This window comes from Schistocerca piceifrons, chromosome X, assembly GCF_021461385.2.
Source record: "Schistocerca piceifrons isolate TAMUIC-IGC-003096 chromosome X, iqSchPice1.1, whole genome shotgun sequence".
In the NCBI taxonomy this organism is placed as follows: domain Eukaryota; kingdom Metazoa; phylum Arthropoda; class Insecta; order Orthoptera; family Acrididae; genus Schistocerca; species Schistocerca piceifrons.
The window spans coordinates 52,766,316-52,792,322 of NC_060149.1; the positions used below are offsets into that span (position 1 = coordinate 52,766,316).

At 44.1% G+C, this 26,007-nt stretch overlaps 1 protein-coding gene across 1 annotated transcript in view; it reads left to right on the plus strand.

The window, feature by feature from the left end:
• LOC124721691 overlaps positions 1 to 26,007 on the plus strand; it is an 888,717-nt gene that overhangs the window by 170,988 nt on the left and 691,722 nt on the right. The window contains exon 5 of the mRNA XM_047246771.1: positions 25,488 to 25,551. Within this exon, the coding sequence (XP_047102727.1) occupies positions 25,488 to 25,551 (64 nt within the window). The remainder of the gene's footprint in view (positions 1 to 25,487; positions 25,552 to 26,007) is intronic.

Consider the following 26,007-nt stretch of genomic DNA (forward strand, 5'->3'; position numbering starts at 1 on the left):
AAAATTCTTTGTAAGCTGCTGGAACATATGGTATGTCGGTGGTTGGATCGGGTCCTGGAGTCACGTTGTTTGCTGGCTTCATGTTAGGGCGGTTTCCACCAGGGTCGCTCTACCACTGATAATCTTGTGTCCGTTGATTCTGCCATCCGAACAGCCTTTTCCAGTTGGCAACACCTGATTGCTGTCTTTTTTTACTTACATATAGTGTACAACACGACTTGGCAACATCATATCCTTGCCACATTGTGTGAGTGGGGTCTCCATGGTCCACTCCTGATTTTTATCCAAAACTTCATGTCACTCTGTACTTTCCGTGTCCAAGATGGTGACTCTCATAGTTCCATCCATACCCAGGAGAATGGAGTCCTGCAGGGCTCTGTATTGATTGTCTCTCTATTTTTAGTGGCCATTAATGGTCTAGCAGCGGCTGTCGGGCTCCTCCTTCTCACCTTCTCTGTATGCAGATGACTTATGCCAGTTGGCTGCAGTGTTTTCACTGCAGAGCTGGCGGCCATATCTCAAGCTCTTGAGTACATCCGCTCTTGCCCTGGCGAGTCATTTCTCCTGTGTACTGACTCACTGAGCAGCCTACAAGCTATCGAGCAGTGCTACCCTCGCCACCCTCTGGTAGGATACATTCAGGAGTCCATCTATGCCCTGGAACAGTCCCGCCTTTCCGCGGCGTTTGTGTGGACCTCAGGACACGTCAGAATCCCCAGCAGCAAACCTGCCGACAGGCTGGCCAAACCAGCGACGCGGAAACAGCTTCTGGAGATCGGCATCTCTGAAGCTGGCTGTCTTACACCGCTTTGGGAGATGGAATGGCATAACAGCAGGCACAACAAACTGCGTGTCATTAAGGAGACTATGAATGTGTGGAAGTCTTCCATGCAGGCCTCTCACTGGGAATCAGTTGTCCTCTGCCAGTTCTGCATTGGCCATACATGGCTAATGCTTGGTTACCTACTCCGTCACGAGGACCCACCTCATTGTCGCTGTGGCTCCCAAATGACAGTCGTCCACATCTTGCTGGACTACCCACTTTTAGCCACTCTGTGGCAGACTTTTAACTTTCCCAGCACCCTGCCTTCTTTGTTGGGCAACAATGCATCCACAGCAACTTTAGTTTTACGTTTTATCTGTGAGAGTGGGTCTTATACTTCTATGTAGGTTTTAGTGCATGTCCTTTGTCCCTCTGTGTCCTCCACCTACTGCTTGTAGGGTGGAGGTTTTAATGTGTTGCAGAGTGGCTGGCTTTTCCTTTTTATTCTTCTGGTTGGCCAGCCACTGCAAACTGCTTTCATGTTTTACTCCTTTCTGTTTCTAGCATCTCTCTGTTGTTTTCTTGTCCCCTTTTGTTCCTTTTAGTATTTATTGCCTTCCCTTCGTTCTTGTGGCTTTTCCTTTCTTTACGTTTTGTGTAATATGTTTCGTCCATTTTATTCTCACCCTTGTGGCTTTGTTTTATTAGGAACAAGGGACTGATGACCTCATAGTTTGGTCCCTTCTCTCTCTTTAAACCAACCAACCAACCAACCATAGGGTGGTGGGGTTTTGGGTTCCAGTAAATGGGTCAGGTGTCCACTACACACAGGAGGCACCTACACAGGTAGCAGGGGCTGTGTGGCGTGGACTGGGTGGTCCACTACACACAGGAGGCACCTGCACAGGTAGCAGGGGCTGTGTGGCGTGGACTGGGTGGTTTTTTAGGTTAGACAGTCTTGGGAAAGATCAAAATGGGCTCCAGTCTCAAAGAGTACAGGGCAAAGAAACGATGAGAATCGACCAAGCAACAGTCATTGTTGTAGTTGTAAATTGTCATAGCTGTGTTGGAAAAGTACCAGAGCTTCAAGTGCTGATAGAAAGCACTGAAGCTGAAATCATTATAGGAACAGAAAGCTGGCTAAAGCTGGAGATAAATTCTGCTGAAATTTTTACAGAGGTGCAAAACCTGTTCAGAAAGCATAGATTAAATAAAGTAGGTGGTGGTGTGTTTGTGTCTGTTGGTAGTAGTTTACCTTGTATTGAAGTTGAAATAGATAGTTCCTGCGAATTACTATGGGTAGAGGTTATACTCAACAGCCGTACTAAGATAATAATTGGCTCCTTCTACTGACCCCCCGACTCAGATGATATAATAACTGAACGCTTCAAAGAAAACTTGAATCTCATTACAAATACGTATCCCACTCATACAGTTATAATTGATGGAGACTTCAGTCAACCCCCATTTTTTTGGTGAAAATACATGTTCAAAGCTGGTAGTAAACAGAAAATATCTTCCAAAATTGTACTAAATGCTTTTTCTGAGAAGTACTTTGAATAATTAATTCATGAGCCCACACAAATTGTAAATAGTTGCGAAAACACACTTGACCTCTTAGCCACAAATAATCCTGATCTAATAGAGGGCGTCATGATGGATACAGGGATTAGTGAACACAAGGTCGTTGTAGCGAGGCTCAAAACCATATCAACCAATACCATTAAATATAAATGCAAAATATATCTATTTAAAACAGCAGGTAAATATTCGCTTGATGCCTTCCTAAGAGGGAGTCTCCATTCCTTCCAAGCTAATTATGTAAGTGTAGACCAGATGTGGGTCAAATTCAAAGATACAGTATCGACAGCAATAGATAGATTCATACCACATAAGTTAATAAGAGACAGGGCTGATCCACCATGGTACACAAAACACGTCAGAACACTGTTGCACAAGCAATGAAAAAAGCATGTAAATTCAGAAGAACGCAAAATCCCCAAGACTGGCAAAGTTTCACAGAAGCTCAAAATTTAGTGCAGACATCAATGCGAGATGCTTTTAATAGTTTTCACAATGAAATATTGTCTCAAAATATGGCAGAAAACACAAGGAGATTCTGGTTGTATGTAAAGTACACCAGTGGCAAAAAACAGTCAATACCGTCAATGCGGGATAGCCATGGAAATGTTACCAATGATGGTGCCACTTAAGCGGAATCACTAAATACAGTTTTCCGTAATTCCTTCATGAAAGAAGATGAAGTAAATATTCCAGAATTCGAAACCAGAAGAGCTGTTAGCATGAGTGACATAAAAGTAGATATCTTCGGTGTTCCGAAACAACTCAATTCACTTAAGAAAGGCAAGTCTTCCAGTCTAGATGGTATACCAATCAGGTTCCTTTCAGAGTATGCAGACACATTAGCAATCATATACATCCGCTCACTGGACGAAAGGTCTGTTCCTATAGACTGGAAAGTAGCACAGGTCACAGCAATATTCAAGAAAGAAAATAGGAGTAACCCACTGAATTACAGACCCATATCACTGACCTCAATTTGCAGTAGGATTTTGAAGCATATACTGTACTCGAACATTATGAATCACTTGAAGAAAAAGACCGTGGGAGGAGCGTAAGTCTCAGGATGACAGTAACAGTTATTCGCCCCAATTCTTAGGTTGTACGAGAGCTGATGGGGAGTCTTTTATATCCACAAAGCCTCAGTTCTTCATTGAGCATTTAGAGGACAAGTGTGGGGAGGTGGAGGGCTTGTCCAAAATGCGCTCTGGGTCAGTACTGATACAAACGGCATCTTCTACCCAGTCACAATGGTTGCTTGTGACAAGTTGGGGGATGTTGCCGTTCTGATCACACCCCATAATAGTTTAAATATGGTCCAGGGAGTTATTTACCATAGGGACCTTCTTTTGCAGTCTGATGACGAGCTGCACGTCAATTTAGAGTGCCAAGGTGTACATTTCGTACGGCGCCTTCATTGGGGTCCGAAGGGTAACCAGGTTGCTACCAGTGCCTTCATCTTGGCCTTCGAGGGTGATACATTACCGGAGAAGGTCAAGGTGATGGTCTACCAATGTGATGTCAAGCCCTATATCCCTCCCCTGATGCGGTGCTTTAAGTGCTGGAAGTTCTGCCATATGTCTTCCCGCTGCACTTCCAGCCTCACATTTCGAGATTGCGGACGCCCATCACATCCCGATACTCCATGTGCCCCGCCTCCCATCTGTGTCAACTGCGGAGAGCATTATTCACCTTGCTCGCCAGACTGCAGGATCTTCCAGAAAGAGCGCAAAATCATGGAATATAAGACACTGGACCGACTGACGTATACTGAGGCCAAAAGTAAATATGACCGACTACATCCTGTGAGAATGACATCTTCCTACGCCGCTGCTGCAGCAACTGTACTAGCCCCATCAGTTCTGAGAAACCCGGCTGGATTGACGAGCAGTACAACTCCTCCTGCCCCCTTGCCCGTGGGGGCCTCTACCCTCCCTGGTGCTCCTGTGCCACCTACCTCAGGAGCAACACCCTCCCACCCATCGGGGACGTCTGTCCCTGCTTCTCAGCCAGAGAAGCGTCCAACTTCTTCGGCTACACTTGCTCGTAAGGTGTCCCTTGGGTCCCTCCCTTCCCAGGCTTCCACCAGTGGGAAGGCTGACGCTATACAGTGGCAGAAGTTCCCACCAGTGGCTGGTCGTAGGGCTTTGGGATCCTCCTCAGTCCTGGAGACTGAATCGGTGAAGCTCTCCCAGTGCCTGAAACCCAAGGTTCAGCGAGGGAAGTCCAAGAGAAAGACCTCTAAGACCAAAGAATTTGTGGTGGCACCGACCCCACCGCACCCTTCGAGCTCTGCATCTGAGGATGAGATCAAGATCCTGGTGTCCTCTGAGGACCTTGATCTCACCAGTCCCTCAGACACCATGGATAGCACTTGTACAGATGCTCAATCGGTGGCAGCAGGTGACCCAGTGGCGTAATCTGCCTCCCCAGTCCCTTCATGCCTTTGTCAGCCATGGACAATATCATCCTCCAGTGGAACTGCAGCAGTTTCTTCAACCATCTTGCTGAGCTCTGACAACTTATCAGCCTTCACCCTTTCGTCTGTATTGCTCTACAAGAAACTTGGTTTCCGGCAATGCGAACCCCCGCCCTCCGTGGCTATCGGGGTTATTATAGGAACCGGGCAGCTTATGAAAGGGTATCTGGTGGCGTCTGCATCTATGTCCTTCACTCCCTTCACAGCAAGTCAGTCCCTCTGCAAACACCTTTAGAGGCTGTCGCTGTTCGGGTGTGGACGCCATAGGCTGTTACCGTCTGCAGTCTTTATCTTCCACCGGATGGTGATGTCCCACAGCATGTCCTGGCTGTGCCGATAGCCCAATTGCCACCACCTTTCCTGTTACTGGGCGACTTCAACATCCATAACCCTCTGTGGGGTGGGTCAGTGGCAACAGGTCGAGGCACCACCATTGAGAATGTATTGACACAGCTCGACCTTTCCATTTTAAATGATGGTGCCTTCACACATTTCAGTGTGGCTCACGGCACGTAGTCCGCCATCGACCTTTCGATCTGCAGCCCTAGCCTCTTACCGTCTGTCCAATGGAGTGTGCATGACATCCGGTGTGGTAGTGACCACTTTCCGGTCTTTCTGTCACTGCCACAGCGTCACTCTTCTGGGCACCCTAGCAGATGGGCTATGAATAAGGCTGACTGGGACTTGTTCTCCTCCATTGCCGCTATTGAGCATCTTTCTAATGATGCCATTGATGCGGTGGTTCACTCGGTCACCACTGGCATTATTACTGCCACAGAATCTGCCATTCCCCGTTCTTCTGGGTCCCCTCGGCGGAAGACTGTGCCTTGGTGGTCGCCTGAGATTGCTGAGGTGATTAAAGATCACTGGCGGGCATTCCAGCATCACAAGCGACATCCCTCCATAGAACACCTCATCGCCTTCAAACGGCTGCATGCACGGGCCCACCACCTTATCCGCCAAAGCAAGCAGGAGTGCTGGGAATGGTATGTTACCACCATTGGCCTCCACGTCTCTACATCACAGGTCTGGGCCAAGATTAGACGCCTCTATGGCTGTTGGACCCCTGTCAGCATCCCTGCACTCTCACTGAATGGAGCAGTTTGTACTGACTCCGACGTAATTGCAAACCGCTTGGCAGAGCATTTTGCTCTGAGTTCAGCTTCTGCGAATTACCCACTGGCTTTCCGCTCCATTAAAGAGCGGATGGAACGTCGGAGCCTTTCATTTCGCACCCCCCTGTCCTGAATCCTACAATGTACCATTCAGTGAGTGGGAATTTCACAGTGCCCTAGCCGCTTGCCCTGGGCCAGATCGCATCCACTGTCAGATGCTGAAACATCTTTCAGTGGACTGACAGCAATGCCTCCTCGACCTTTACAACCGTGTCTGGGTCGAGGGTGAGTTTCTGTCACAATGGTGGGAAAGTATTGTTATCCCTGTTTTGAAACCTGGCAAGAACCCACTGGAGGTGGACAGCTACCGCCCCATTAGCCTCACCAACGTTTTGTGCAACTTGCTCAAATGCATGGTGAGCCAGCAGTAGAGTTGGGTACTCGAGTCTCGGGGCCTTCTAGCTCCATCTCAGGGTGGGTTCCGTAAAGGCCGCTCTGCCGCCGACAATATGGTGAGCCTGGAGTCAGCCATCCGTACGGCCTTTGCCTGCCGTCGGCACCTTGTCGCTGTCTTTTTTGACATGCAGAAGGCGTATGATATGACATGGCACCAGCACATCCTCTCTATGCTTCATGGTTGGGGTCTTCGGGGTCCACTGCCGATTTTCATCCGCAATTTTCTGTCGCATCGAACCTCCCGCGTGCAAGTTGCGGCCTCCCATAGTTCCTCCCGAGTTCAGGAGAACGGGGTGCCACAGGGATCTGTTTTAAGTGTCTACCTTTTTTTAATTGTAATTAACGGGCTCGCTGTGGCGTTGGGAACGTCTGTCTCAGCGTCCTTGTATACTGACGACTTCTGCCTCTACTATAGCTCCATTGGCATTGCAGCTGCAGAACGTCAGCTGCAGGGCACTATCCGTAAGGCGCAGTTTTCGGCTGTCGGGCATGGCTTCCAGTTTTTCAGCTGCCAAGACCTGTGTTATGCATTTCTGCCGGCGGCAAACAGTTCACCCTGAGCCGCAGCTTTATCTTGCCGGCGAACTTCTTGCTGTGGTGGAGACACATTGCTTTTTGGGTGTGGTTTTTGATGCCCGGTTGACTTGGCTCCCACATATTCGGCAGCTTAAGCAGATGTGTTGGTGGCATCTTAATGCTCTGCGATGCTTGAGCCACACCACTTGGGGCGCCGACCGCTCTACCCTCTTACGGCTCTACCAGGCATTAATCCAGTCCCGTCTGGATTATGGGAGCCTGACTTATGGTTCAGCATCCCCATCTGCATTGCGTGTGCTGGACCCAATTCTTCGCAGCAGGATCCGACTTGCCACTGGTTCTTTCCGGACCAGCCCTGTGGACAGCATACTTGTGGAGGCAGGTGTCCCTCCACTGTGGCTACGGCGCCAGAGTTTACTGGCCGTTTATGCTACGCATGTTTGTAGCTTGCTCGGGCATCCTAACTGACGTCTTCTGTTCCCACAATCGGTCGTCCATCTCCCAGAACGTCGGTCCCGGTCAGGTTGTACAATCACAGTCCACGTCCGAGAGCTTCTCTCCGGGCTTGGGGTTTTCCCTCTTCCACCTCCTTTCCGGTCCCCTCTGCGTACACCCCCGTGGTGTGTGCCCCGCCCTAGCCTTCGGCTCGAATTGGCACAGGGCCCGAAGGGCTCAGTCCCTCCGGAGGCCTTCCGCTGCCGCTTTTATTCCATCCTAGCCATGTATCAGGGCTCTGGTGTGTTTTACACTGACAGTTCGATGGTTGCTGGTCGTGTCAGTTATGCTCTAACTCTAGGGGACCATTACAAACAACGTTCCTTGCCGGCTGGCTGCAGCGTTTTCACTGCTGAGCTGGTCGCCATCTTTCGTGCCCTAGAGTATATCCGCTCCTGCTCAGGTGAGTCCTTCGTTATCTATAGCGACTCCCTGAGCAGTTTATGAGCTATCAACCAGTGTTTCCCTCGCTCTCGTCTGGTGATGGCTGTCCAGGACTCCCTCCATGCTCTTGCCCATTGTGGCTGCTCTGTGGTATTTGTGTGGACCCCAGGCCATGTTGGGATACCCGACAATGAACATGTAGACCGCCTGGCAAAAGAGGCCACCAGTAAACCATCTCTGGACATTGGCCCCCCGGCGACTGATTTATAGGCAATCTTATGCCACAAAATTTTCGAACTATGGGACGCTGAATGGCGCGATCTGACCACACCCAATAAACTCCGTGCTATCAAGGAGACGACAACTGTGTGGCGGTCATCTATACGGGTCTCTTGCAAGGAGTCTGTTGTCCTCTGCCGGCTGCGCATTGGGCACACTCGGCTGACGCACAGCCACTTATTGCGCCATGAGAACCCACCTCTATGTCGCTGTGGATCCATTTTGTCTGTGGTCCACATTTTGTTGGAGTGTCGCCTTTTAGCTATGCTCAGGCAGATGTTCGTGCTGCCTGACATGCCCCCTGCCCTTTTAACTGATGACTTTGCTATAGCAGGCTTGGTTTTGCGATTTATTCGGGCAGGGGGCTTTTATCACTTAATCTAAGTGTTTGTTATGTCCTTTTTGTTTTGAGTCTGGCCTTTGGCCTAAATTTTAGACTGTGTTTTAGTGTGTTTCATGGTGGTTGGCTTTTCCTTTTTTATCTCTATGGTCGGCCAACCACTGTCAAATTCTGTGTGATTTTAATTCGTTTTGTTTGATCTCTGTCTGTGTCTTTCTTGTCCTGTGTCGTCTGTTGTTGTCTCCATTATTCGTTTTTATTCTGAGTGGGTGTTTTCTCGTTTTGGAAAAAGGGACCGATGACCATAGTAGTCTGGTCCCTTTAATCCCCCAAACCAACCGACCAACCATCTGATGATGTTGCTGGGTCTCTCGTTGAACATAAGCTCACAGGGCATATCCTGTTGATTAATTCCATAAGTTGTTGATAGTGTTTTCAGAATGTCTAATATGACCCACCCAAACAGTGTGTTTCTTACTACAATAAGTCCTGCACAGTCTATTAATCTCCTTCATAACCTTTTCACTCATGTTAGGTAGAAATCTTTATGTGTTTTGTCTTGTGTATTGCCATACAGTGTCCATACCTCTCTGAAACAAATTGTGGACCATTGTCACACAAAAGTGATTTTGGTATACCTACATTGCAAAAGTAAACGGATGTCAACTCCTCAATCATAGTACTAGTATTTGTCCTCTTAATTGGACACAGCTTTACACATTTTGAGAATGTGTCCTAAACGACAAAAATAAATTTACAACCTCTTGTAGGTGCAGGCTACACTCTCAGAAGGCCAACTGCTATAAGCTCCTTAGGTTCACTAGGAAGGACAGAATGCATTAAGCCTTTTGATGGCGCACCAGTTGTCTTTACTCTCTGACATTTATCACACCTTTCTAGTCTCTGCTTAACCATTCTCCACAAGTTGTTAAATATTGCTGTCTCCTGTATCTTAGCTACTATTTTCCTGGTCCCATAATGTCCATAACTCTCATGCAAGTAGTCAATTAATTTATTGACAATTTGGTCAGGAAAGTATAACTTCCACTTCTGATCTTTCAAATTTGTCCTCCTAAACAACTACCCTTTATGTATAGTATAGTACTGTTTCACCTTTGGCATGTTGACTGAATTTTAATACTGCTTAACCAACCTTAAATTTGGATCATCATTCTGCTCCCTTCTCATTTCCTTGCAAATTTTGCTAATAAGCTTCTCATCCTTCACTCCTTGCAAATAAAACAACCTTACTTGTCCTTCACAGTTCTCACTACTGTCAGTATCCTTTTTCCCTGCTAGCATCCTAGATAATGCATCTGCCACAATATTGTCTTTTCCTTTTACATACCTGTCCTCTAAAGCAAATTGTTGCAAATACAAAGCCCATCTAGTTAACCTGGTGTGTTTCAGTCTGCACTTCTGAAGGTAATTCAAAGCCTTATGATCTGTATACACTATGGTCTTATGTCCAAGCAAATAGTACTAAAACTTTTGAAATCCAAAAATAATTGCCAAAGCCTCTAAGTCTGAAATGTAATAGTTCTTTTCATGTGGCTATAATGTTCTGCGAGCAAAAGCAATAGTTTTGTGTTCAACCCCCATCTCAGTACATACTAATTGGAAAATATCTACCCCTAAATCACAAAAACTTGCATCAGTACTCATACAGAAAGGTAGTGAAAAATTTGAATGTTGTAACATCTTACTATTTACTAATTCTTTTTTCAATCTCTGAAATGCCTCTTCACACTCCTCCATCCAATTCCACCCCACATCCTTTATCAACGAATTTCCAAGCCAAGGATGGTTAAATGCCTGATCTGATATGAATGTTCGGTAGAAGCCAAACATAGCTTTAAGATCCTTCTTGTTCTGTGGGGGTGAGAAATCTGCACTAGCAGCAAACTTTTCTGTACCAGGTTGTATACTTTCCTCGTTAATCCTGTGACCCAAAAATGAAATTTTCTTCTTTACAAAGTCAGATTTACTTAATTTTAGTTTCATATCTCTCCTGTACATAGCTCTCAGTATCAGTACTTCATTCAGAATCTTACAGTGCTTCAACTATTCTGCACTCGCTACGAGGATATCATCTACATAGACCACGATTTCATTGGTTAATAACTCGCCTAGCACCTTGTCAGTAGCTCAGGTAAAAAAAAAAAAAAAAAAAAAAAAAAAAAAAAAAAAAAAAAACCACACACACACACACACACACACACAAGTTCAGACCACATGGCACCACTCAGTATTGGTAATACTTACTTCAAGTAAGAATGCTGTACATGGCCTAGATTCCTTGGCCAAACTGATATTCCAGTAGTGACAAGTCACATCAAAAGAAGTCAGAAATTTACATCCATGGAACTTTTGTAAAATTTCATCTGTGTTAGCTGGTCTGTCACTCTCCCCTATTACAATTTCATTCAACTTTCTGGCATCCAGAACCATCTTGACACCACCATTCTTCTTCTTTACAACCACAAGTGGGTTATTATACCTGCTAGTTGACCATTCAATAATCCCCCATGAGACCATCTTTTGAATTTCTTTTCTCACCGCCTCCTTTTTTGAAAATGGAATAATATAAGGTTTCTTGAAATATGGTTGGTGATCCTTAAACTTTAATTTGCACTCAAAATCTTTTACCAAACCTGGCCTGTCTGAAAATGCCTCATAGTTGATCAGGAGAATACCTTTTAATTCTTCCCTTCGACTATTTGTAATACCTTCAATATCTTCAACACTCTCTATTTCTTCCAGCCTTACTCTCTCCTCCTCTTCTTTCTCAGTAATCTCCTCAATAATAAAAACTCTTAATGGCAAACCTAATTCAGTTTGCACACACTTGTCCATACTTTCCAGGACTGATACTTCATTCCTACTTCTGTTGCACTTAAAACTAAACTTACCACTAGCAAAATCAATATTTACACACCATTTGCACAAGAAATTAGTCCCAAATATTACATCAATGCTGAGATTTTGAATTACCAAGAAACTGCACTCCAACAGCTGTCCTACCAATTTCACAGTTAGTTACCTCTTGTTTCACACTCTTTGATAGCTTAGATTTTGCCTAGAACAGCATATGGAAGCATGTGCAACAGAATTAGATTTTCACAAAAAATCTTTCATAATATTAAGTGTATATCGAGCACCTGCAGGTAACTTTAATCTGTTTGTAAACCACCTTGAAGCTGTACTGGCCCATTTAACAACCAAAAACAAAGAAATAGTGGTTGCTGGTGATTTCAATGTAGATTTCCTTAAAGACTCTCCCAATAAGAACCTACTTGAGTTAGTAACACTATCATTCAACTTAATTCCCACAGTAAAGTTCCCCACTAGGATAACCACTTGCTCACAAACAGCCATTGATAATATCTTTATAGAAAAGTCAAATGAACAAAATTATATTACAAAACCAATAGTCAATGGCCTCTCAGACCATGACATGCAGTTCCTTCTGTTAAATGTTAATACTGAGCAGGATATAAAATCTGTTAAATCTGAGCTCAAGAGGGTAATCAGTAAGCCAAAAATTGATTATTTTAGGACACTCCTCAGAGACATTCACTGGACTGATGTTTACAGTGCTCATGGCATGAATGAAAAATATAACATTTTTGCTAATAAAGTGCTTACCTTATTTGAACACTGCTTTCCCCCAAAACTTACCAAGGTTAGAGCAAAGTCTACAAAAAGCCATGGATTACTCGAGGAATAGGGGTATCTTGTAAAACAAAAAGAAAACTGTATCTGTCAAGCCGAAACATTTCCAATGTTGATGCTATAGCACATTATAAGAAATACTGCAAAATATTAAAGACTGTAATACGGATGTCAAAGCAAATATATTACAAGGAAAAGATAGTCATATCAGATAACAAAATAAAGACAATATGGGATATAGTGAAGGAGGAGACCGGTAGAACCAGACATGAAGAGGAACAAATAGCATTAAGAGTAAAAGATGCATTGGTGACAGATGTGTATAGTGTTGCAGAACTTTTTAACAAACATTTTATAACTGTTATTGAAAAGATGGGGTTGTCAGGTTCGGTAGATGCTGCTATGGATTACCTTAGACCAGACATTTCAAGTAACTTCCATAATATGAATTTGACCCTCACTACCCCAACAGAAATAACGTCCATCATAAAATCTTTAAAATCAAAAACATCTAGTGGGTATGATGAAATATCAACAAAGTTAATTAAAGAATGTGATTCTGAGCTAAGTAACATATTAAGCTATCTGTGTAACCAGTCGTTTATCAGTGGAATATTTCCCGAATGGCTGAAATATGCTGAAGTTAAGCCACTGTTTAAGAAGGGAGATAAAGAAATAGCATCAAATTTCCGTCCAATTTCACTGTTGCCAGCATTCTCAAAAATTTTCGAAAAAGTAATGTACAGTCGTCTTTATAACCATCTTATCTCAAATAACATACTGTCAAAGTCACAGTTTGGATTTCTAAAAGGTTCTGATATTGAGAAGGCTATCTACACTTACAGTGAAAATGTACTTAATTCATTAGACAAAAAATTGCAGGCAACTGGTATATTTTGTGATCTGTCAAAGGCATTTGACTGTGTAAATCACAATATCCTTTTAAGTAAACTAGAATATTATAGTGTAACAGGAAATGCTGCAAAATGGTTCAAATCTTATATCTCTGGCAGGAAACAAAGGGTGTTATTAGGAAAGAGACATGTATCAAGCTATCAGGCATCATCCAACTGGGAACTAATTACATGTGGGGTCCCACAAGGTTCCATTTTGGGGCCCTTACTTTTTCTTGTGTATATCAATGACCTTTCATCAGTAACATTACCAGATGCCAAGTTTGTTTTGTTTGCTGATGATACAAACATTGCAATAAATAGCAAATCAAGTGTAGTCTTAGAAAGATCAGCCAATAAAATATTTGTGGACATTAATCACTGGTTCCTAGCCAATTCTTTGTCACTAAACTTTGAAAAAACACACTACATGCAGTTCAGAACTTGTAAGGGGTGTCCCAAGAGTATATGTCTAACATGTGATGACAAGAAGATAGAAGAAGTGGACGGTGTTAAATTCTTGGGATTACAGCTTGATAATAAATTCAACTGGGAGGAGCACACCACAGAACTGCTGAAGCGTCTAAACAAATCTCTGTTTGCAATGCGAATTTTGTCAGACATAGGGGATATAAAAATGAAAAAGCTGGCATACTATGCTTACTTTCATTCCATAATGTCATATGGGATTATTTTCTGGGGTAATTCATCAAGCCAAGCTAAAGTTTTCCGGGCACAAAAACGTGCAGTAAGAATTATATGTGGTGTGAACTCAAGAACATCCTGCAGAAGCCTGTTTAGGGAACTAGGGATACTAACTACAGCTTCCCAATATATTTATTCCTTAATGAAATTTGTCATTAAAAATATATCACTTTTACAAACCAACAGCTCAATTCATGGAATCAATACTAGAAATAAGAATAATCTTCACAAGGATTTAAAGTCACTTAGTCTTGTACAAAAAGGTGTGCATTATTCAGGAACACACATTTTCAATAACTTGCCAGCAGCCATAAAAAGCTTAACAACCAATGAAATTCAGTTTAAGAGAAGCCTAAAGGATTTATTGGTGGCCAACTCCTTCTACTCCATTGATGAATTTCTTAGGAAAACCAACTGATTTGTATATAAGTACAACATAACTTCTGCACAATTTCAGTGCAGTAATGTGTTCACTGAAAATTTGTGTGTGTGTGTGTGTGTGTGTGTGTGTGTGTGTGTGTGTGTGTGTGTGTGTGTGTGTGTTTGCTTGCTTGGGTGTGTGTAAGTGTGTAAGTATAATCTAACTTCTGCACCATTTCAGTGCAGTAATGTGTTCATTGTAAATAAGTATTACAGTAGTTGTATTACATGTTTCTTACCTTATAAATAAATAAAAAACTTTTTTATTTTAAATTCAGTGCAATAGTATTTGTAAAATGACTCTTAGTGTTCATTAAAAAATGACGATCATTCCACTTGGGACCTGTGGAATGGTACATTAGCTTATTTGTTTTAGTTGTAAATATTTGTCATGTATTGTTGTTTTTCTGACATGTTCCACATCCTGGAGGACCTCCTCACTACGGATCAATTGGAATGAAAGTAAATCTAATCTAATCTAATCTTACCAGTAGCACCAATAATTTTTATTCCAGAAACATGCATCACTACTATACCCTCTGTGTTCTTAATAGATTGAAAAAGTGCCTGTGAAATGCCATTCAAATCACTACCACTGTCCAGCAACACTTAACATGTATCCCTTGTACGTTTGCTGTTATTATAGGATGCCACACTTCCTTTTTACTTACCACGTGATCTTCTTGATACAACAAATCCTCATTAATCCTTTCCCTGGAAAAACTATCACCCTGCTTACCAAAATAATTATCAGACACAGTCAAATGACAGATAGCATGGTCCTCTTCCCCATTACTACTCTCAAGCTCTAATTCTTCATTAGGCCTAATGTTATCTTCCTTTATTCTTTATTTACTTAACACATTACCATCATTATCAATTATAAATTAAAATACTTCATCCTCATCACTGCTGGATTCGTCACTGCTATCATAATTACCACTACTGCCAGAATTAGACCCACTGTCACTTTCAATGTCCTCAGATACTTGGCTAATTAGTTGATCCTTGTTTCTAGCATTAGACCACAAAGCAAAACACCTGAATTCCTTATGTTCTCTTAAAAATTTACCATCCATTTTGACACTGTGGACATCCTGAGCAACAACACACTTATTCAACATCTCACTAAAATTAGAAATTACACTCGTTATAATACTATCATTTACATTAGTCTTACCTGTGATTACAGCACATTTATATACACATTGCTCTTCATCACTACTTGCTGTAGCATGAGCCAAACCTGGAGCATTATCTAGTTTAAATGGCTTGATCCAGAATTAAAATCATCTCCTCCATTTCTTTTACCTGAATTTTGCCTACCATTTCTGTGCCCATTCTGGCTAACCTCCACCCAACCATTCCTTGGATTTCTACTATAATTGGTCCTGTTCATCCCATTTACCTGAAATTCTCTCCCCATTGATTATTGTCATAAAAATCCTCCTACGATCTTGCACTGATAGCTTCACCCTCTCCACTTTATCAACATAATTCAAGAACTCAGTAATATTACCCCCACGGGCAGGTACAAGCAATACTCAAACTTTCTGAGACAACTTGGTTTCTAAACACAATTACTGGTTCACTGCCTAGCTCTTTGTCCAAATATTCCAGTTTGTTTACCCAAAGCTGACAGAAGCCTTTCACAGTAACATTCCTAGAGTCAAATCTATCTGCTACTCAAAATTCACTCAGCCTCTGCAGGTCCAGGGGTTAGAATAGGCCCGAGGTATTCCTGCCTCTCATAAGAGGTGACTAAAAGGAGTCTCACACGTTTCGGCCTTTATGTGATGGTCCCCTGTATGGTTTGAGAGTCATTCTTCTAAATTTTCCCGAAGAGTGAGCCAATTGGGGAAGGGCGGCTTACATGGGGCATCATGTGCTGAGACCTCTCACATTCTTTGTCGATGTGGATTTGCCCTTCCACTCATTTCCAGCTATTAGGAGAGGCCACCCTCCTGGGTGTGTTTCCCTCCATCCACTGTGCAGTATTGCTTTCTGTGCTGATGACGATAATGGACTTCTTTGCTCATTTGCACCTTATGTCCAGCATGGTAAACAGTCCATAGTGGTGGGGCCACCATGTACCCTGTTGGTTGTAGCCCTCCTTCTACACATGGATTGCTCTGCTGATGCCTGCACCATTAACTCCCCATGTATGCCAAGGAGTAGATGTCTGTCACCTTGGGGCATCGGGACTACCAGCAATAGCCATCTTGCCATGTGCCCTTTGCTGCGGCTGGGTGGTGCTCATGGGGAGGGCCCCTGGTCACAGTGGGTGACATCAGGACGGATGACATGCCATGAAGCATAGTACGTCATCTCTTGCTGGTGGTCCACCACCAGCAGTCTGTAAGCGATCGAGGTCTAACTTAAGTGCAAAGAAATACGATCCCAAATCGTTCCCCTCCCTGGCCACACCATGGGAGGAATGCCAGTCTAAGGATGGCACTGAAGCTTATTCACCCTGGTACCTTGTATGTACGAGAGTTGATGGGGAATCTTTCATGTCCATGAGGCCTAAGTTTTTTGTGGAGCATTTAGAGGACAAGTTTTGGGAGGTTCAGGGCTTGTCCAAAATGTGCTGTGGGTCAGTCTTGATAAAAACAGCATCCTCTGCCCAGTCACGGGCATTACTCGCCGGGGATGTTTCTGTTTCCATCACACCCATAAGAGCTTAAATATAGTCCAAGGTATTATAGTCAACAGGGACCTTCTTTTACAGTCTGATGATGACTGGGCGCCAACTTAGAGTGATGAGGTGTTCATTTTGTCCGGTGCATTCCGAGGGATAATCATGCTGCCACTGGTGCCTTCAGCTTGGCCTTTGAGGGTGACACATTACCCAAAAAGGTCACAGTGATGGTTTACCATTGTGATGTGAAACCATGTGACCCTCCCCCAATGCGGTGCTTTAAGTGCTGGAAGTTCGGGCATATGTCCTCCCGCTATACTTCCAGCATCACTTGCCGAGATTGTGGACGTCCATCACATCCCACTATTCCATGTGCCCTGCCTCCCATCTGTGTCAATTGTGGAGAGCACTATTTGCCTCGCTCGCCAGACTGCAGGATTTTACAGAAGGAAAGGAAAATATTCGAATACGAGACCCTGGACTGACTGACCTGCACTGAGGCTAAGAGAAAATATGACAGGCTACATCCTGTTCATATGACATCCACCTACACCACCGCTACAACAATGGTTCCAGCTCCTTCTGTTCTGCCTACTCCAGTCAGGTCTCAGAGCTGCAAGACAATACCTGCCCCCTTGATGGTGGGGGGCACTTTCCTCCCTGTTGCTCTTGCACCACCTACCTCGGGAGCACTGCCACTTCTCAGCTGGAGAAGCGCAAGTCTCCTTTGGCTCCTCTCACAAGGAAGTAGTCCCTTGGGTCCCTCCTTTCCCAGTTTTCTACCAGTGGGAAAGATGATACCCGCCAGTGGCTGAAGTGCCCAAAAGGAGCTTCACGATCCACCTCAGTCCTGGAGACTGAATCAGTGAAGCCCTCCCAGCCAGCAAAACCCAAGGATCAGCAAGAGAAATTCAAAAAGAAGACCTCCAAGACCAGGGAAACTGCAGTGGCACCCACACCACCACTACCTACAAGCTCTGCATCTGAGGATGATGTGGAGATTCTGGCGTCCACTGAGGACCTAGATCTCACCAGATCCTCAGACACAATGGATATAGACTGCTCAGGAACTAAGTCTGTGGCAGCAGGTGACCCTGAGGCATAAACTGCCCCATTGAATGTTCCATACCTTCCCAGCCTGATGATCATGTCATCCTCCAGTGAAATTGCAGTGGTTTTTTCCACCACCTGGCTGAGCTATGGCAGCTGTTAAACGTTACACCTGCTTTCTGCATTGTGCTCCAGGAAACCTGGTTCCTAGCAATGCAGACCCCTGCCCTCCACAGCTATAAGGGATATTAAAGGAACCATAGTGACTATAATCGAGTCTCAGGTGGAGTTTGTGCCTATGTCCTGAACTCAGTATGTAGTGAAACTGTGCCCCTCCAAACCCCTCTTGAAACTGTGGCTGTCAGGATAAGGATGACACAGGAAATAACTGTCTGCAATGTAGATCTTCATCCAGATGGTGCAGTACCCCTGAACGTATTGGCTGCACTGATTGATCAACTCGCTAAACCTTTCCTACTTTTGGGAGATTTTAACGCCCATAACCTGTTGTGGGGTGGCACTGTGATTACTGGCTGAGGTAGAGATGTTGAAACTTAGCTGTCTCAATTTGACCTCTGCCTCTTAAATACTGGGGTCCCCACACATTTCATTGTGGCTCGTAGTAGTTACTTGGCCATTGATTTATCACTTTGCAGCTCAGGCCTTCTCCCATCTGTCCACTAGAGAGCCCACAATGACTTATGTGGTAGTGACCACGTCCCCATCTTCCTGTCACTGCCCCAGCATCGTGTCCACGTATGCCTACCCAGATGGGCTTTATACAAGGCTAACTGGGAAGCTTTCACCTTGGTGGTCACCGTTGAATCTCCCCCACACAGTAACATCGACCTGATGGTTGAGTGTGTCACCAGGACGATTGTTTCTGTGGCAGAAATTGCGATTCCTTGTTCCTTAGGATGGTCCCTATTAGAAGACAGTACATTGGTGGTCGCCAGAAATTGGTGAGGCCATTAAAGAGTGTAGGCAGGCTCTACAGTGACATAAGTGACACCCTTGTCTAGAGCACCTAATAGCCTTTAATCGGCACGATGCGTGCGTTTGCTAGCTTATAAAAAGACTGAAACAGGAGTGTTGACAGAGGTATGTCCTATCTATTGGGTGCCATATGTTACCTTCCCAAGTCTGGATGAACATCAGACGTGTTTCTGGGTACCAGACCCCAACAGATGTCCCTGGCTTTAATGTTGATGGTGTGTTATCTACCGACACAAACACGATTGCCGAGTACTTTGCTGAGCGCTATGCTCGCACCTGTGTGTCGGAAAATTACTCCACAACCTTCCACACCCCGCAAATGGTGGAGGGAAGGGAAAGTCCTCTCTTTCGCCTTACGCCAAAATGAATCCTATAACGCCCCATTTACAGAGTGGGAGCTCCTCAATGCCCTTGCACACTGCCCTGTCACAGCTCCTGGACCAGGTTGAATCCACAGTCAGATGATTAAACATCTCCCGTCCGAATACAAGCGACATCTCCTCATTACCTTCAACTGGATCTGGTACAGTGGCACCTTTCCATCGCAATGGCGGGAGAGTACCATTATTCCCGTGCTCAAACCAGGTAAAAACTCACTTGATGTGGATAGCTATCAGCCCATCTGCCTCACCAGTGTTCTTTGTAAGCTGCTAGAATGTATGGTGAGCTGACATTTGTGTTGGGTTCTGGAGTCACGTGGTCTACTGGCTCCATGCCAGGGCGGTTTCCGCCAGGTTTGCTCTACCACTGATAATCTTGTGTCCCTTGAATCTGCCATCCAAACAGCCTTTTCCAGTCGCCAACAACTGGTAGCCGACTTTTTTGATCTACAAAAAGCTTATGACATGACCTGGCGACATCATATCCTTGCCACTTGTGTGAGTGGGGTCTCTAGGGCCGACTCGATTTTTATTAAAAATTGCCTGTCACTCCATACTTTCTGTGTCCAAGTTGGTGCCTTCCATAGTTCCATCCATATCCAGGAGAATGGAGCCCTCCCCCCCCCCCCCCCTCCCCCCCCTCCCCCCCCCCCCCCTCAGTATTCTGTATTGAGTGTGTCTCTATTTTTAATGGCCATTAACAGTCTAGCAGCAGCTGTAGGGCCGTCTGTCTCACCTCCTCTGTATGCAGATGACTTCTGCATTTTGTACTGCTCCTCCAGTACTGTTGTTGCTGAGCAGTGCCTACAGGGAGCCATCAACAAAGTGCAGTAATGGGCTCTAGCCCACAGCTTCCAGAAATCATGAGTTGTGCACTTCTGTCAGCGTCATACTGTTCATATGTAACCAGAACTTCAGCTTTTACCTTAATGATGATCCACTCACTGTAGTAGATACATATCGATTCTTAAGACTGGTTTTTGATGCTGAATTGACTTGGCTTCCTCATCTTTGTAAGCTTAAGTGGAAGTGCTGGCAGCACCTCAACTGTGGTGCTGATCGCTCCACACTGCTGCAGCTCTACAGAGCCCTTGTTCAATCCTGCCTTGACTATGGGAGTGTGATTTATGGTTTGGGGCACCCTCAGTGTTGCATTTACTTGACCCAGTGAACCACTGCGGCATTAGACTAGTGACAGAAGCTCTTAGGACGAGTCTGGTGTCCAGCATACTGGCGGCGGCTGGAGTCCCTCCATTGAAGATCAGACGTGCACAGCTGCTCACCAGTTATGTTGCACACATTCATAGCTCTCCTGAGCATCCTGATTACCATCTCCTTTTCCCAACACTGGCAGTTCATCTCCTGTGTCGACGGCCCTCCGGTTGCATTCGGTTCCTTTTGTCTGAACTGGAGTCCTTCCCTTTACCACCTCTACTTGAGGTCCATTCACATACAACCTCCATTGTGTAACCCTATGCTGAAGCTTTGCCTTGGACTTTCAAATGCCCATAAAGACTCAGTTAACCCTGTGACTCCCGGCTGTCACTTCCTCTTGATTCTTGACATGTACTGGGGGCATGAAGTGGTTTACACTGATGGCTCGATGGCTGATGGTCACATTGGTTTGCATATGTTCATGGAGGCCATATTGAACAGCACTCCTTTCCAGATGGCTTCAGGAGGCCCTCTATGCCCTGGAATGCTTTAGTCATTCGGTGGTGTTTGTCTGGACCCCAGGTCACATTGGAATTCCAAGAAATGAACATACTGACAGGCTGTCCAAACAGGTTACACGGCAACTGCTTCTGGAGGTTGGCATCCCTATAACTGACCTGCGTTCATTGTTACGCCGCAAGGTTTTTCAGCTTAGGGAGACAGGTAGTCTCAGTACACACAACAAACTGTGTGTCATTAAGGAGACTAAGACTGTGTGGAAGTCCTCGATGAAGGCCTCTTGCAGGGAATCTGTGGTTCTCTGCCGGCTCTACATTGGCCATGCTTGGGCAACCCACAGCTACCTCCTGCACCTTGAAGACCTGCCTCAGTGTCGGTGTGACACCTGCTTGGTAGTGGCCCATATCCTGGTACACTGTCCTCCTTTGACTGCCCTGTGACGAAATCTTTGTTTACCGGACTTGTTGCCACTAATTGTATCTGACAATGCCTCATCAGCTGATTTAGTTTTATCTTTTATTCATGAGGGTGGGTTTTATCATTTGATGTAAGTTTAACGTATGTCTGTTGTCCCTCTGTGTCCTCCACCCTAGTGCTTTTAGATCGAGGTTTTAATGTGTTGCAGAGTGGCTGGTTTCTCCTTTTTATTCTCATGATCAGCCAGCGAGCGATGGTAAACTGCTTTCTCATTTTAATCTCTTCTACCTGTTTCTTGTGTCCCTCTGTGGTTTTCTTGTCCTCTTTTGTTCCTTGAATTTTTTGTTGCCTTTCTGTCATTTTTCCTTTATTTTGGTATTGTGCTCTGTGTCTCGTTTGTTATATTCTTTCCCTTGTATGATTGTTTTCACAGGAACAAGGGACCGATGACCAAGCAGTTTGGTTCCCCCCCCCCCCCTTCCCCCCTCCTTTCCTTTTTAAACCAACCAATCAAAATTTACTCAAAATTCTCTGCTGCTTCTCTTTGGACCAATATTCATCTACAAATGTTTTCTCAAAGCTTTGTCATGAAGTACAGCTGTCAGCTACCTGAGCTGCCCATCCGTGAGCATCCCCTTTCAAAAAAACTCTCAAAAATGACATTCTCTCTTTTTCAATCCATGTTTCAGGCAAATCATTAATTTCTCTAATGAAATCCAGTGGATGCACTTCCCCATAGGGCACAAAATTATTAAATTTCCTACAACTAACAAATAAAAGAACTGTCTTGGACACTACATACTCTATGACTGATTTTGTACCACTTCCATCTTTTTCTCTGCTTCAGCCAATTTTTATTTACTTTTACCAGTTTCTCCTCTACCAGTACTGCACACTTTGTTTCTACCTCCATTTCTAAATCTTTTTAATCTGATTGATTTGGTTCTCAAGTTTAACCCTGTTTTCAGCACAAAATTTCCTGGCAGCTTTGACTTCATCTTTACACTGTTTTTTGCAAGCCTCCACCCTCTACTCTAGTCATCACAAAGTTTCTTTCTCTCTTCTACGCATTTACTGCTCATTAATGTTAATTTCTCATTAGTATTCTGTACTACTTTCCTTATCTTTTCATCACAATCTTTCCCTACTGCCTCAACCTTCTTATTTAATTCTGAAAGACTAGAACTACTTACCTTAATTTCCTTTATAATTTCTTTCTTCAGTTCATCTTTTAAGCTAGTCATGTCAGTTTCAATACTATTAATGTCTACTTTCACATCGCTAATGTCTTCTTTCGTACACATACTACTCGTAATTTGCCTTAACATTGCTTCCACATTTCCATCTGCCATAAACTTTTGCCCTTGCTGACTTTCTCTACTAGATTCCTCCTCCTTAACCTTAACTATCTCATCCACTTATGTACTGTTTTCTTCCATTTCGCTTACCTCACGATGCAATGTATATGATGCTTTTATCATTCCATCTACAATAAGACTTCCATCCCCATCATTCAAAGTTACATTCATGTCTGATTTATGACTACTATCATTTATAGAACCAGTCCCCATTAAGTCTTTATGTTCATGTAAAAACTTAACCTCCACATCTTTGTTATCAATTGTTTGTCATGTCACTTCCCTGTTGTCCATTGTCCTCCATCACCCTGCCTTGTTCATTAAGGCCACTCATTATGTATCACTTAATACAAAACAGCTTTTGCTATTAAATTACCTTATTTTAAATCACTTGTCTCCTGCTGCTGCTGCTGCTGCTGCTGTTATCTTGACTTGTCATCTGCACGGCTGTTGTAATTTGTAATTGTCTTGGCTAGGTGTCTTGTTTATCCCGGTCAGCTGTGTTCACCTGAGTGCTGCTTGGGTGCTTCTGTACTCAATGGCTGCTTCTATAGAACCTGCTCGCTGGTTTGCTGCTGTCCTGCTGTGGCCATAAAACCCAAGTGCTGATTGGCTGTTGCACTGTAAACCGCTCTTGAGTTCACTGTTCAAAGTTCGCGAGTCCTAGTTTATTGTGCCCACATACAATAGTCCTCACCCGGGGCACCATACGTGATGTTCACCTGCCTTATTTCATCTACCATTGGCCTCAGTGTCGACATACTGCGTTGCTACACTGACTGAAAACTGGTGGGTAGAAGTTCAACACCGACTACTTTAAATCCTGTAGCCGACAAATGAACATTTGCTTTTCACAGTTCTTTACTTTCACTGTTCACAATGCTCCAATAATACACAGTTATATGGCCAGTGCACTTTGGTTTAACTTTTGATAAGTCTCATTAATAGGTTGCAAGCAAATGTCAATATATTGCTACAATAGTTTATTGTTGAACATCCATGAGCAGTGAAAGACTAACCGCACATTTCACAGTCTTTCAGATAAATTGAACAGACACTGTCATTGTTTTAACACACGACCTAATTGTATTACACTTATTTCACAGATAAGTTGAATCATTGTTGTTGATCTAACCATTACAGGTTTCTCGTCTGAAACTTGGCCGTGGACTGACTGTCTCGGGACCAAAAATTGATTAGGGAAGTTTTTGCAGAATGTAAATACTTTTGGACTAAAGGAGACAACTCACCAAAAAGCAGATGCATCGAGCTATTGTTAGGTACACATAAATGAAGGAAAGGTGTCAGAGTTATCCTTTGATGAGCTAGAGTTAAAAAACACACACACACACACACACACACACACACACACACACACACACACACACACACACACAACCCTACCTGGAGTCAGCTAGACTGACAGTACTAATGTTGTTCTGCAGCAGGGGGACTGGTTGGGGGCAGGGGGGGGGGGCAGTGTCAGGTGGGGTGGGTAGTGGGACAGGGTGGTGGGAGGCAGGGAGATGGACTGGGGGTGGGTGGCTAGTAGTTCGGACGAGGTGGCTGGTATGCTGGCTAGGAACATGGGAGAGAGGGGTTGCAGGTATATGAACTGGTATGACTAGTGGCCTGTAGGTAGCAGCACACATTGAAGGTGACGTGAATTGGGAGAGGGTGACAGGACAGAGGAAGGGGAAACTGTTGGGTGAAGGGTGTTGGAACAGTGGGTTACCTGAGATTGGGGCCAGGCCAATTAGAGGGGCAGAGGATGTGTTGTAAGGATAACTCCCATCTGTGAAGTTGAGAGAAGCTGCTGGTGGAGGAAAGGATCCAGATGGCTCAGGTCATGAAGCAGCCATTGAAATTGAGCATGTTGTGTTCAGATACATGTTGTGCCATTGGGTGCTCAACTTTGTTCTTGACAACAGCTTGTCAGTGGTCATTCACCCTGGTGGACAGCTGGTTGGTAGTCATACCAACATTAAAGGATGTACAGTGTGTGCAACAGAGTTAGTATATGACATGGGTGCTTTCACGGGTGGTCCATCCTCTGATGGGGTAAGATAAGCCTGTGACAGGACTGGAGTAGGAGTGCTGGGGAGTGGATAGGGCAGGTCTTGCATCTTGGTCTGCCACTGGGATATATCCCTGTGGCAAGGAGTTGAGAGTCGGAGTGACATAGGAATGGACTAGGATGTTGTGTAGGTTGCGTGGGCAATGGAACATCACTTTAGAAAGGGTGGGTAGTGTCTTGGGTATGATGTCCCTCATTTCAGGACAGGATGAGAGGTGATCAGAATCTCCCACATTAAAGATTCTAACCACTTCCTTCATCGACTTTCCACCATCCTCACCCTTTTATCTCCTGGATCCCTATTCGTCACTGTTGATGCCGCCTGCCCATACACCAACATCCCTTATGACCATGGCCTTGCTGTATCAAACACCTAACAATAAACACATTGGAGGGAACTGGCTATGACATTATTATTAGCATGATTTTAATCCTTTATTTAAAAATATTTATACTTATTACTCAGTTATGTAGTTTCCAGTTTCTTAGGCCATTGTCAGGTTACAGCTGAATGCTGCAAACACAGATACATTGACATGGGATGTACACAGAAATTACTCATACAGATATCTCTATGAGGAATATCCTTGTGAGCTACATGTCATTTTATCTGTATTTGTGATATTCAGTTTTAATATGACAGTTCCCTAAGAAGCTGGAAGCTGGATTATGACCACGTAAATAATAATTTACAGCCTATCAGGAAAGTGTTCCCTATCTCATGTTCAGCTGAACACCGACAGATTGTTAGTTAATTTATTTCCCATTGTAGGTGTTGGCTCCTGTTCCAAGGGGAGATGGTTTACTTAACAAGCCAGAACAAGTTTCAACACTTTGTGAGTATACTGTTTCACTAGATATTAAAAGTACCTCATATGTGTATATGCCTTTGCATTTTCAGTTGTATTATTTTAAAAAAAAAACTAGCTTTATGTGACATGACAATTGTTTTAATGAAAGACAGTTACATTACTTTCTCTATCACAGTTTGCTCTGTATCCAAAACTGCCAGATAAAATGTAGTGACACGAAAAAATCAACAGAAAAGTGTGAGTTTTATGATTCAGTTTCTTAATTTGTTTGTGGAATATTGGGTTTTTATCTAAGTCAACATGCACAGTATACATTTAGCATTCCATCTGTGTATCCTTCCCAGTGTATAATGCATACATGAAATACTTGGTGCAGAGGGAGCAATGTTAACTATACAGGGTGAACATTAATAAAACTGACAAACTGCAGTGATGAATTCCTGATTGTAAATGGAGGAAAAAAGGTCCTATGAACATGTG